Raw genomic sequence first — 14,840 nt, forward strand, 5'->3', positions numbered from 1 at the left:
AAGCTGTAAGGTAACTAATTTACTCAGACTATGGAACTCTAGACCATGCAGATCTTGATTGTAATTCTAACTTCACCATTGACCTTTAACAGTGTACAGGTTAATTATGCTTATCTGTAAAATAAGAATAACAGGTATCTCCTAGGATTATTATGAGAGCTAACTGAGATAATATACATAAAGTTCCCAGCTCCCAGCCCTGTGTGTCTCATAAGACGGGTGGCCACATTTTCAGTTCCTTTCCTGTTCTCCACCTGTCTCCCTCCCTCTGTTCCCCGCCCCCCTCCACAACTCGACCTCTAAAAAATGCATAAATATTTGTAGAGAAATTAGCATGAATGCCCAGATGCATTTGTTACTGAATAACTCAGCAGTGAACTTGGCATTCTATAGCTAACCTTTCCCCTTCATTAATCCCCTTCTCCATCCCCCTCAAACACAGGAGTACAACAGGATGCCAGGCGAACTATGTAACCAACCATGCACGTGAGCATTTTCTCCCAGAATTTTGACCAGTCTTGTTCTGCCTCAAACACTAGACGGGGCTCATGCTGCTCACAGTTAACTGACTCTGGCCATGTGGTGGCTGCCCTCAAGATCTGCCACAAAGAGAACAGCAGTTCAATAAAATCTCGAACTCTATTTATAGCCCACTTGAAACAAACAGTTTCCTTGAAGCCCAAGAAGCCCTCCTTGAGAATGCAGCAAGTAATTTACTAGTCCCAGTACTCACTGGGGAAATAAGAGGGAGGAAATGCAGCAAGTGCATTTTTTCAAGTACTGCACATATAGAAAGCATTTTGTCCTACACTCTGTCCCATTTCACCCTGATGTCACCAGCCAAGGAAGTAGACAAAACAGGCACTAGTAAGAAATCTCTGTTTTATAGATTACAAAACTGACGCCTAGGAGGTTAAATTGCTAATGAACAGTGGTGGTTGGAGAAGGAGGTTAAAAAAAATGTCTAAAGGGTGAGGATAATTTCTTGCTCATGCAATCAATCTAAAATTCAGTTAAGTCATTATTTACCTATTAAAAAATATATACAACTAAGAAGAAATGTTTTGTAAGGCACTTGCAAGATTAAAAATTGTTCCTTCTCCACTTCTAAGAAGATCAAAATATGAGAAATGAAAACTTAGACTCTACAGGGAAATATTTATTAACACGTTTGTATCTATTTATAATATATACATTCAGAGTGATTATATTTTTGGCAAGAAATGCCTTCTTAAAGACCCCCAAAATTAAAGTGTGCATAATCGAGACTGATTTTGAAAGATGATAGGAATTTTTATGAGAAATTAAATTGATTCTGTCAGCTCTGAAATAAATACATCTTTACTATATTTTAATATGGAAGTTTGCATAATTCCAGTATGTATGCAAAATGCAAGACTTTATTATATGAGTTTATGGGCCAGAAATCATTTTGCTCTTAGAATTAATTTGATTTTGGCAAATACTTTAATTTTCTAAGATCCTTCTTTAAGCCCTGTTACCTGGAAACCTGAAAAAAATAAACAACTTTTTGGCTTGAGAGGGATGTCTGGGCAATTAGAATAGCTACACTGAAGTCTGCCCGTGTGTGTGTGTGTGTGTGTGTGTGTGTGTGTGTGTGTGTGTGTGTTTAGAGAGAGAGAGATTATTGCTTAAACAGTGCCCCTGGGTTGGTTGCTTGGCTTGGTGCCATTTGGGATTCTCAGATTTTATTGTCCCAGCTCTGATTTACGGAATTCAGAATCTCGAAAGGCAAGGTGTCTGGAGTTTAGGGTCTTTCCATGACAGCCCCTCCTCTTCCCTGTACACTCCTTTTGCTTGTGGTCACCTTGTGGTGACCTTGCAGGACTCAGCGTTTTTACCTGAGCTCAGTAGCTGGGGAGCCCACTAGTGCTGGGGAGCGAGCCGTGGTTTCCATTCCTGGGTGATGGAGTCATGGGAGAAACTGCAGTGAGCAAACACAGTAGGACCTGAGTTGGGCTCGAATGTGCTTTAAGCGACTCAGGACAGAGCAGCTGCTCTGTCTCCCAGCTTGCAAGTGCAGCCTGCATTTGTCACTGACCACTGAAGTGTATGTTTGTGCAAGGTGAGAGCTGGGTGCTTTGTTCTTAATTTGGAGACAAATTGCCAGGTATTGTTGTTGATTGTGTTTAATAATTTGGGGATATTTATATCACCACAAATTCAGGACCTAGACTGTGTGCGGTTTTATTTATACCCTTGTTTTCTGTCATGATCCATTCAGCTTTCCACGGTGTCTACATTGTGGCAACAGATTGGACATAGTGCTGTTCTTCCACGCTGAAATGTGATCATTATAGTGCAGTGTTTCTTGGATTCTTTCGTTAATCGCTGCTGCCACATGATGTATCTGTTCATATACAGAATTCCAGTGCTAATTTGAAGGAATATAAAAACTGCTTCCGATAAAAATCTAAATTGCTATATTTGTTTAGTGCTTGCTGTGCTGTATTCTTTGCTTTACCCACATTTTAGTGGTTGAAACTTTGAGAGAGTAGAGTGCCTTAGGATTTGATCTGTTGACAAAAGCAGTGGGAGTTTTTTGTGTAATTGCTTGTCAAAATGAAAACAACTACTTGGCCATTTGTGTGTGTCTGCGTGTTTTTTTTTTTTTTTTTAAAAGCCAAAAGAAAACCAAATAATACGTGCTATCTTTTGATGTACTTACAATTAACTTAATCAACCTATAAAGCTTTTGTTATCCGCATATTTGAATTTTGTAACCTTACATTCTGTGTACACAGGACAATACAACTGCTATGTAAGCTTGTAGAAGTACATGGGAACGCAGAGTATTACTCACTATGAGTCTGTTACAATAGGAATTAAAATCATGCTCTTGGGTTAACAGACCTTAATCGTGGGTCAGTTTTGTATGCTGGCTACTTAAGTGAACCCATAAACTATAAAAAGGAGATACTTTTTAAATATCTAAATAAATATATAGGAGGTTTATATTTCTCAGACTCGTATTTGAGAAAAGGGAAAAGTATAGGAATTTGGTACGGTGTAAGTAGAAGAAGAAAAAGAATATCAGATTTTAAAATGAAAAAGAAGATAATACATTGAAATGAGGAATAATTATGAGGGAATACCAAAAAATTACTCTAACTGCTCAAATTTTTATGTCTAATGAAAGAACAATAGCATACTTAAAAAATGTAGAGTCAGCAGAAATGAAGCCAAGAACAAGAATTCTTAATAAAACATGTCAACCTGTGGAATGTACTTGTCAGTTTTAATTAATTTGGATTATGTTGCTGAGATTAATAAAATGAGAAGGAAAAAAGGAAATTTAAATTTTTTATTTAAAATTGATATCCATTTTGATAGACTTTAAAAACTAATGAAGTAAAATAAATTTTATTAAAAGGCAGTGAACATTAAAATTATTCAAAACAATTAACAAAGAACATATAATATTAAAATTATCTGTCCCACTTTTAAAGTATGTCAGTTTTGAAAGAAGATTCTAATACTGTAAACTAGATCGTCACCTGTTCCTACATGCATGTGGAATGCCAAGTTCCTGGGACACTCTCTTCATGGTTCCTTGCTTTCAGACTCTATATAAGAGCACTGTGGTATGCTGAGCAGAAACACCTGACTCTAACACTGTAATGCTTTCTATGCAAGTTAAGAAAAAGTTTCATTTCACAGATGTGGAACTTGAGGTGTACAAAGAATTGATGATTGGCATTTCTATATGGGAACCTGTACTATATTGGCTTTTCATGATGTAAAATTTGGCTGCTTCTTGAAAAGAGTTTAACATGACTATCACCATGACTGAAAAGATGTACAGGAAGGCCTTGTGTAACTGTTTTATCAACACAAGAGTATTCATCCCTCTGTGAGGACTACAGTCTTGTATGTTCAGATGTGGCATCCATGTGAACCCATGGTCAGCTTCTATGTTGAAGCACTAGAAAGTAAGTCACCTATTTGATGAATCATAATCAGTGTATACAGCCAAGAAAAGCCTTTAATAGTGTCTGTGTTTGTTCTTTAGATAACTAGCTTACCTCAACATGCAAAGAGGTTTAAAAAGGTTTAGAGATTATAGGTACTGACTTCAGAGCACATGCCAGTCTGTTCAAACACATTTACTTCTATGCAATTAAGTTCTCCTAGTTAAGGGGAAAGATTAGCCTTTATTTACATATTTGATAAATATCTCTAATTTTCTAAAATGCTTAAACTCCCTAACACATTATGTCCTTGCTTTCTTCCTTCTTTCAGCTCTACACTTTTATTCTAGACTATAAACTCACTAAGTTCTTCATTTGCTGAACCTTCTTTCTTTTGACCTACACACAATTTCTACACCTTGGACAAGGAAGCAGTTTTGACAAGGGATACATCCCTTGGGACCAGGGAAAATCCTACTTCCCTTGAAATCAAGAGATTACTGCCCACTCTCTGAGCAGAAAATGGGAGAGTGAGTGGGAAAGAATGAGATTAGTGGCTACCAGGCAGCAAGGACCACTGTGTCCATCATGCCTAGCATTTCTGCTATTCATACTTTTTTAATCCATCTAGTCCGTTGCTAGGCTTGGGAACCTACCTCAACAATTGTTTATACATACCGACATAGTTACACTTCTACAAAGGCCTTTGGTAAACTGACAGTAAATATGACTTTTAGCTTATGGGATTGGCTTACAGCACTATCCGTCATTTGTATGTCTCTTTACCTTGGCCACTAAGTTCTATTTTGCCTACTAACTCTTCCCAAAGCAGTATAGATTCAGATAATATAATGGGCACTCACACAACTTTTAACTACTATTACTTCTAGATTCCTTAAATTAGGCCTCGGTTGTTTGGAGAGAAGAAACCTGGAGAGCAGGGTATGTGATGTGATTATTTCTCTGGTAGATTAGTCCTGAGACCACAGTGTTCTGACAGTCACTGGGCTCCTCAGTGGACCGCTGGCTATAAGGACTTGGGAGCTGGAGTAGGAGCAGATGGCAGCAGGTGATTCTCCCTTGGAAACAGGGAGTATAAACATTTTCTGCAAGTCTGCTCAAGAGCCCTGCCTCATTTATCTTGAATGCAGTGTGTCTTCTAAGGAAATAAAATAAATACAGCCTGGTTGCTGGAATATGACTGCCTGTCATTCTTGGCCCCTGCCACAGGAGGTACCCACTAAAGTCATTATCTCAAATACATATATAATTCCTGCTATTTAAACATTTAAGTTATTTCCATTATGCTAGGGAAGACCTCAAATCGGATTCTAATATCTACCTATGTTCCCTTCAATAGCCACCCATCATCATAAATAATAAATAATTTTTAAAAACACTGATGACCAATACAACATAAACTCTTTACACATTAAGAGCCCCAAAATTCTTTTCAATATGTAATTCAAATAATCAGTAAGACAATGTAATTACAACTTCCAAATATTTCTAATGGGCAAGGAACCATCAATAAAAATTATTGCAAAGTTTCCTATTTATAGGCATATTTGACCTTAAGGGAATTTTAAAAAACACTACTCCAATATATTAAAATCAATAAAAAGAGAGACTTTTACATTTTAATATTTTTAAAGATTGGCATGCTTTAAATATTTTTATGATAAAGTATAAAACCAACTGGAGTGTGTTCCTTCTCCAACTCTTATTCTTATACAATGGGCTTTCATTTGACTGATAACTTATCAGAACACACCAATGTGTTCAGAGGGATTATTTTGTGGCTATAAAGAAATGTCTCCACCTGGTACCGTGGCTCACACCTGTAACCCCAGCACTTTGGGAGGCCAGGGTGGGAGGATCACTTGAGCCCAGGAGTTCAAGACCAGGCTAGACAACATAGGAAAACTCAGTCTCTACTAAAAAGACAAAAATTAGTGGGACATGGTGGTATGTGCCTGTAGTCCCAGTTACTCGGGAGGCTGAGGTGTGATAATCACCTGCGTCCCGGAAGTCAAGGCTTCAGTGAGCTGACATCACACCACTGCAGTTCAGCTTGGGCAACAGAGTGAGACTCTATCTAAAAAAGAAAAAAAAAAAGTCTCCTTTTCCTGCTAAGTCTGTGTAAGAACTGTATTTTTAAATGTAGGTTTTATTATTTTTCAGGAATTGTGGGGCCAATAGATTAGGAGGTGATTGTTATTGAAGAGATAGTTTGTCACTCTCAAGTTCCCAAGAAGAGAGGGGCAGGCCACATGCAGGGGCCATACAGGGAAGCACCAGGGTCAGTCAGGGGCAGAGGGAGCCAAAAGAAAACAGGAGCAAGAGCCTTTTGTGTTTTCCGTGGGCGGGAACAAATAAGGTAGGGTGAGAAGGCTTGGGTAGTTTGTATAATTCCGATGGTCTCAGTGGTGTAGGGGTTGTCTCTAGTTGTCTAATACCTGGCCCTGGAGTGATTTGAGCAGAAGGATAGTGGCCCAGAGCATGAGAGCCTGATAGAGGAGGTGGTTGAGGTATGGGCTCTGGATTCGTTGGTTTGCATGTGAAAACACACTGCCAGGTGGGTCTTTTACTATTATTAGGCATTGGGTAGCCCTGGAAGGGGCAGTCTCTTCAGGCCCACAAGTCCTCAGATGACAAATCATCAGAAATACAAAAATAAAAAGGCATGATTAATGCAGATTAACACACCAAACAGGAATAGACTACTTAGTATCATTTTGCCATGTGCGGTGTTCAATGGGTTAGTCCATTGTGGACAACCCTCTCTTAACACCAAATATACCCCATTAACTTAGGCAGAACTTTAAAATGGTGGGAGAAGGATGAATGAGTCAATAAGAAGTAGTAGGTACCGGTACAACTATGTAGCCATTTAGAAAAAAAGTACCACCAAAATAAATTCTAAAATGGTTGAAGGTTTAGGTGTAAAGTATGAAATTATCAACATACTAGAAGGCTTTGGTGTGCTTACATGCACAGGGGAGATGCTATCACCACCATGCCACTGAGTTGTCATGGGCAGGGGTAGAAATAGTGTCCTGCTGCTTGAGAGGTACCTGGGCATGGCAGTTACCATAGCAGAATAGAGGTGTCCGAGGTGGGCCTTTCTCTGTACCATCTACCCCAGTGTTCTCTATGTGTTTCAGGCTCCCAGGCTTCAGAGAGGAAGGAAAGCAAAGAAGGTATATATGTCAATCACTAATTTATTTTATAATTCCAAATTGATGCCTGTGTTTTATGCTGGGGCCGGACAAGTGTTAGGAAAATATTGTAGACTGATTTCTTGTTCTTAACTGTCCTGATTCCTAAATCTGACACTTGATTGAGGCCTCAAAGTACCATCACTCTCTCTGGTATCTGCATATTTCTGATCTCTGACTTCCATTGATATGACAATGGAATGACACACTGTCAGCTATGTGCTGGCCCTTTGAAGTTGCTATCGGAATAGACTGAACTGATTCAAAAAGCTATCTATCAAGAGGTATGTGCTTGGTGGGGAGGAGACAGCTTCAATTGGAAAGGTTTTTCTTTAGGTCTCTGGATTTTTTTTCTATTTTACTTCCTGTTCCTCTAGTTAATTTCTTTATCCTGGGATTCCTCCCCTCCCATGACCTCCCGTACTGTTTCACACTATCCTCTGACCTGGGGGGAAAAAAACAACAACACTTGTGTCATTCACGCTAAGTTTCTCAGACTGGCAGGCTGTTTAGAGCAATGTGCAGTGTTCTAGCAACAGATTAAGGCAAATCCACAGAACTTCAAAAGCCTGAAGGCTTTGAAAAATTGCAAAGGACTACCCAGTTATATTTGGAATTTCTGCCTTTTGGATTTGTATTAGCTAAGAAACCCAGAAAAGTTTTTAAACTTTTAAAATTTAGTGTTAATAGAAACTTGGAAGGTACAAACAGTTTTCTAAAACAGTCATGAACAATTTAGTCAAGGTGCTGAGAATGAAGGCCAAATGTGTCTGAAACTTTCAAGTAAGGTATTTATAAGCTCACTAGAAGTCACACAAAAGTGATTTTAAATATCAGAAATATTTTACATTAGTTAAGAACACAGGCACTGGGATCAGCTGGATCTGCTTTGAAATCCATGAGCAAGTTGGGAAGGTTATTTAACTTTTGTGAAGCTCAGTTTTCACATATGTAATATTAGTATAAATCACATATTACGAAGTTTAGCTGAGAAAATATGTATGTATGTATTTGTTTATAGTAGAAGAAATAATCAAAAAGCTAACCTGTGAATGGAGATATTTTAGCAAATAGGACTATCATTTTGGTGGAGGAGTGAATTTTTTCTAGATCAAGAGGTAGAAAAAGTTGGGGGAAGTTATCAGAGAGAATAAAAAGAATTAATGGGAGATACAATAGGATAAATTTGATCATCACAGAATGAAGACCTCATTATCATTATCTGTGACCTTCTTCCATAGGACCTAACACAATTTCTTCCTCTTAGTAGGTCCTTTTTTATGTTAAATAAATGAATGAATAAAAGAAAGAGACACTAACAGTAATCATGAAGGAAAATAGAGAATTGCATAAAAGAATATTTTAAAACACCTCCAAGACATCCTATCTCAAGTACACTTTGTTGGTCAGATATATCTATAATACTTCACCCATCTTGCCACTTGCCCCTGAAAATGAGACAGAAAACTAATAAGAACAGTTCTATTGATTACCCAGTGTATTTGTTACAACATCCCATAAGGAGGATAGAGTGAGAAACCAGTGTTCTTTGGACATACCAAGGAATGACACACCTGTCAAAACGGAGAGAAGATCTGTGATGTCCACGTGGTTTCTGGAAGAAGTCAAAGGGTGAACACAGAGCCCAAACTGAAAAGACCATTAATCTTAAAGAAATGCCAGGATGGGATGAAGGCCTCAATCTAGAGTTGCTTTTACTATTTGGGAAGGGACAAATATTTATAGTCCTTTGCTCTATGGAATGTTTTGTTTCCCCAAGCCTTGCCCATTAAATGCCAATAACTCCTCCGTTTATGCGAAAACCCAAACACTCCTGCACTTTTCAAATATCTCCAAGGGAGTGGTTCCCAAGTAAAGAATACTGAGAGTATAAAAAGTAGATTGAACCATATTTAGAAGTGTAATGACTAAGTATCAAAATAAAAAAACTTCACTCCTTGGTTTTCATGGATCTCATAAGCATATATTTTACTCTTTTGAAGTGAAAGCAAATACCTTGTTAGTAGCTTGTCATTTTTCTGAGGAGTGTGTTTGAATCATGTTTGCTGTCAGTCTGATTTGTAGAGACCCATCACTCAGCTAGTGAGTGAGATTAGCATACCTCATTCTTGCCGACACCCTTTCAAATAAGTCTATGCAGGCTTGTTTTTCTCTTCTTGTATTCATTGCAAACCTAGTAACTCGCACAATGTAATTTTAAAAAAAAAAAAAGCAAACTTTGGGCCGGGCGCGGTGGCTTATGCCTGTAATCCCAGCACTTTTGGGAGGCTGAGGCGGGCGGATCACGAGGTCAGGAGATTGAGACCATCCTAGCTAACACGGTGAAACCCCGCGTCTCTACTAAAAATACAAAAATTAGCCAGGCGTGGTGGCGGGCGTCTGTAGTCCCAGCTGGGGGGCTGAGGCAGGAGAATGACGTGAACCCGGGAGGCGGAGCTTGCAGTGGGCCGAGATCGCGCCACTGCACTCCAGCCTGGGTGACAGAGTGAGACTCCATCTCAAAAAAAAAAAAAGCACGGTTTGTTTCATTGTAGAAAAATGGTTCTAAAAAGGAAAGCAATTTGTACGGCTGCTAATGAGGTGGAAAGGATGTGAAGCGATAGAATGTGATAGTGATTTGTATTTTGTTTGTTTGTTTGTTTTTTGAGATGGAGTCTTGCTCTGTTGCCCGGGCAGGAGTGCAGTGGCATGATCTCAGCTCACTGCAACCTCCGCCTCCCGGGATCAAGAGATTCTCCTGCCTCAGCCTCTCGAGCAGCTGGGATTACAGGTGCGTGCCACCATGCCCGGCTAATTTTTGTAGTTTTAGTGGAGACAGGGTTTCACCATGTTGGCCAGACTGGTCTGGAACACCTGACCTCAAGTGGCCCAGCTGCCTTGGCCTCCCAAAGTGCTGGGATTACAGGTGCGGCCAGATAGTGATTTGTAGGTAAGAGCAGTTTTGGATAAATTATGGAATTCAGACTTGGCAGTGCTGGCAATCTATGAGAGCATGTCATTATTGACACCTGCAATGACAGTAGGAGCAATGCAAGCTTTGGTCCTAAGAAACATGACCTCCATCTTTTGTTGTTACCTTATCTGGGTATGGGATGTTGTGTTCACATTCCTCAGGTTGTGTTAAGTTTTGTGGTACACTAAACATTTCTGTGTGTGTCACAGAGTAGGAGAATGAAGTGTCAGGGAAATGTCCTTGATAACAGTACCTGTATTACTTTCTCAAAACTGCTGTAACAAAGTTTCACAAATGAGTGGTTTAAACAACAAAAATTTCCTACCTCACAGTTCTGGAAGCCATAAATGTAAAATCAAGGTGTTAGCAGGTTGATGCTGCCTCTGAAGACACTACAGAAGGTCTGTTCTCGGTCTTTCTCCTAGCTTCTGATAGACTCAGGAGTTTCTTAGCTTGTAGATGCCTGTCTTCCTATGTTTCTCAACATCACCTTCCCTCTGTGCATATCTATCACTGTGTCCCTATTTCCCCTTTTTATGAGGACACCAGTCATATTGGATTAGGGACTACCACTTTGACCTGTAAAGACCCTATTTCCAAATATGACCACATTCTGAGATACTGGGGGTTAGGACTTCAACATATCTTTCCTGAGGAACATAATTCAACCCCTAGCATTGGCTCAGAAGAAATAATAGTAATGGGAGAACCCAAGAAAATTCAGAGTCCAGGACTGGCCTCAGTATTATATTACCTCCATGCTATTCGAAGTGTGGTCAGTGACTAGCAGCATCAGTATCCTGTCAGCTCTGTTAAGAAATGCAGAGTCTCAAGCCTCTTCTAGACCTCCTGCATCAGAATCTGCATTTTAACGTAGATCCCCAGATGTTTTGTTTGTACATTAAAGTTTCAGAAGAGCTGTTCCAACTCACAGAGTAGAAGCCCAATTCTCAAATGCCAAAAAGGGGGGAAAAAGGACTGTGCTGATGTGCAGGGACTCCCTAAATATGTGCACATAGCAAGTATGGGTCATCATTCTAGCCCAGCTGTGACATATTTATTCCTAAAGGTAATATTTATCTCTAAAAGTTTTAGGAATTAAGTGTTGATGACTATTTATTCCCTTGCTGTGGAGCATCCCTTAGGAGTGAACTCAGAAGATCATTAGGCAGAGATAGCTCAAATTCTTTTTTCCTACACTTGCTTTGATTCTGTAAGTTGTTTCTTTTCTGCCAACTTGCTCTATAATTTGAGTCAGCCTAGCTAACTGGGTCATACAATCTAATTCTGAAATAAGGCCTGTCAAGGGAAAACATTTTCCCCAGTAATGGGGAAAAGGTACTTGAATTTCTAACATCATTCTTTAAGTGATTGAAAATGTGGTGAACTCTTGCTTCACTGACTTCTGCCTCTCCTGCCCCAAGGTCTTTGCACGTCCCTAAAAATGTAATTCAGCTGGAATTTGTGGTTGTGGAGTCTATGTTACATGAAGACAAATGGAAAGAGAAAAAAAAAAAAAACAAGCAGCGGAATTAAACTTTGTCCTGGAGTCATCTTGGGCAAATGCTTATAATAGCAAGGGAACAAATGCAGCTTCCCTAGAGGACTCCGAGGTTGCAGTTCTCATGGGGGTGGGGACTTGAAATGACAAGTGATTATTCACAGAAGTAAAATATGCTCAGGAGGAGCCCACTCCCCTAAACTCCAGTGTCAGCAAGCACACCATATGGACTGTATTCCAATCACAATAAAACTGCCATGCTGCGGGCAATGTTGTAGGGAAATTTCCCTAGGTGGGAATGAATCTCTGTAACTGAAAATTAGAGAACTTTAACATTTTTATCATCTTCTCTCGAGTCCTATAGTTTAGGTTCCTCGATCAGTATTGTATTTCTGCTCTGCTGGCTTTATCTATATGCTAAGTAGTAAAACAAAACCAAACTTTGAAAATGTACTCCCAGCATCATTTGACTGTCTTGATCGTCCTTTCTGTTAACATTCTTTATTGGGTTCAAATAATGTCTGGAAAAAATAGCGAACGTGTGTTATTACTAGGTGCCAGCCACTCTCCTAAGCGTCTACATTACTTACACACTTTTAATTCTCACAACAATGCTATAAACAACAGATGGGAAATTGTGCGGATGAGGAAGTTGAGACACAGGTTAAATCGTGACATCAACTAGTGGCAGGGTCAGAATTCAAATCTGATTCCACAGCCTGTGAGCATGACTACTGTGGATACTGCCTCTCAAGAGAGACATGTAATCATTCTAAATATATCTTTAAAAGGCCAAAATAGCCGGGCGCGGTGGCTCACGCCTGTAATCCCAGCACTTTGGGAGGCTGAGGTGGGCAGATCACGAGGTCAGGGGATCAAAACCATCCTGGCTAACACGGTGAAACCCCATCTCTACTAAAAATACAAAAGCAATTAGCCAGTCATGGTGGTGGGCGTCTGTAGTCCCAGCTACTTGGGAGGCTGAGGCAGGAGAATGGTGTGAACCCAGGAGGCGGAGCTGGCAGTGAGCCGAGATCACGCCACTGCACTCCAGCCTGGGCGACAGAGCGAGACTCTGTCTCAAAATAAAAGGCCAAAATAACTACTGCAAAATGTGTTTTTAAAATCTCTTTTATTGCATAGCCAATTATTATGGCGGATATGCCCCCCTCCCCACTTCTGTTGCTGAAACTGTATCCTTCCTTAAATGACACATTTTAGGGACGTTTTCTTTAAGACATAAACAAAATACAATTATTTTCACACCTTCCCTCCCCCACTAAGTCCATCCCTCCCTCCCCCAAGCTAACTTTGCCAAACACCTGCTCTGTTCTTCATTCGCATGGAGGGCCCACCTTGGAAATTTTCTGCTCTTCCTCTCTTTATTTCTTCCTCCAGCTGCGCTGAGCCCCTCACCTTTATTTGTTGTCATTATGCTGATCAATATTGAGTTCTAGCAAAAATCGTAGCTCAGTTGCCACAACCTGAGCATTGTTCATGGCATTTTCATGAGCAACTAATTACCTTAGATGACATCTAATAAATGTTTGACACCTGCTTAATTCCAAAGGGAAGGGGAAACACAACAATTACAATGAACTAAAAATGGTGGCTATTCTCATTACTTTCGGCAATCATAATAAAACAGAGAAGACTCAATAATAATAATTGTATAAATTATTTTAAACATTAAAAAGAGTAATTTGTAAGTATGTGTGGCTTAACATAGCCCTTGCTCCAAAGTACGCTTCTGAAAGAAAGTGTATATGCTGATTTAAATATGGATATCAGAGGATAGAGACTTTCTAGTGCTCCTTATTCTCATCTTTTATTAACACTGATCATCCAAACTTGAATTCTTAATAACTGTTTATGTTCACACAGAACTTCTTTATCAGTTCAGATAAAGCTTTAAACCTGAATACGTCTGGTCATAATTCTAACTTTTTTTTTCTTTTTTTGAGATGGAGTCTCGCTCTGTTGCCAGGCTGGAGGGCAGTGGCCTGATCTCGGCTCACTGCAACCTCCGCCTCCTGGGTTCAAGCGATTCTCCTGCCTCAGCCTCCCGAGTAGCTGGGACTACAGGCACGTGCCACCACGCCCAGCCAGTTTTTGTATTTTTAGTAGAGACCGCATTTCACCATGTTGGCCAGGATGGTCTCCATCTCCTGACCTCGTGATCCACCCGCCTCAGCCTCCCAAAGTGCTGGGATTACAGGAATTCTAATATTTTTTAAGAATAAAATAATTTCACTCTGTTGACTAAGCAGATGAAACACAAATGCTTTTTACTGGAGTTAACTTAGAAACTACCAAGTGTCTTTTTTCTTTTTCTTTTTTTTTTTTTTTTTTTGAGACAGAGTCTTGCTCTATCACCCAGGCTGGAGTGCAGTGGCGCAACCTTGGCTCACTGCAACCTCTGCCTCCCGGGTTCAAGCGATTCTCCTGCCTCAGCCTCCTGAGTCACTGGGATTACAGGCCTGTGCTACCATGCCTGGCTAATTTTTTTTTTTTTTTTTTTTTTGTATTTTTAGTAGAGACTGGGTTTCACCCTGTTGGTCAGGCTGGTCTCAAACTCCTGACCTCATGATCCACCCACCTCACCCTCCCAAAGTGCTGGGATTACAGGCATGAGCCACCACGCCCAGCCCTAAGTGCCTTTTTTAAGAAACTCAATGGTCTATATTTGGTTGAAGAGAACAGAACAAAACAAAACATAACAAGACATGTGATAGAATAAGCTTAAGTAAACTTTGATTTAAAAATTACTTAAGAAAACTTATGCCAAGTTCACTATTACTTAAGGGACATAAGGAATCATTTTTCCTGGACTGCATTTTACATCCTGCCTTTAAGCCCCGGGCTAGTCTAAATAACAGCTATGAAGAAGAGATAAGCTTCAGGGTGCACACTGCGCCCAGGAGCCACAGAAGGTCTGATGAACCATGTGGTCTTATGAGCCCAGCATTTTGACTGGTCTGTCCCACTCTACACGTGCCATGTCTCCTTCCTTATTAATTGTTTCACATAATTTGTCTCTCCCTCATAACTGCTGTGGATCCAGGGTTTTGCTTAGTTAGCAGGATTGGCTCTCATAGCTTTGGTTCTGTATTTTAAAGGGAAGCCCATGAAGTGTGAATACTTTTAGAGATAAAGACTCTACCTGTGATGGATCAACATTGTTGAAATACAGCCTCTATAAATCAAAATTT

The 14,840-nt window shown here is 39.8% G+C and overlaps 1 protein-coding gene across 4 annotated transcripts in view; it reads left to right on the top strand.

The window, feature by feature from the left end:
* Positions 1 to 14,840, top strand: part of ARHGAP24 (Rho GTPase activating protein 24) — a 528,695-nt gene that overhangs the window by 350,556 nt on the left and 163,299 nt on the right. Inside the window, exon 1 of one of the 4 annotated variants that reach the window (XM_063603559.1) lies at positions 2,056 to 2,086. The exons of the other annotated variants lie outside the window; for them this stretch is intronic. Coding sequence (XP_063459629.1) covers positions 2,074 to 2,086 — 13 coding nt within the window. The 5' untranslated portion in view covers positions 2,056 to 2,073. Of the gene's footprint in view, positions 1 to 2,055; positions 2,087 to 14,840 lie in introns of those variants that run through there. 4 annotated transcript variants of the gene reach the window in all.

The sequence above is a fragment of the Pan paniscus genome, chromosome 3 (genome assembly GCF_029289425.2).
Source record: "Pan paniscus chromosome 3, NHGRI_mPanPan1-v2.0_pri, whole genome shotgun sequence".
Classification (NCBI taxonomy): Eukaryota; Metazoa; Chordata; class Mammalia; order Primates; family Hominidae; genus Pan; species Pan paniscus.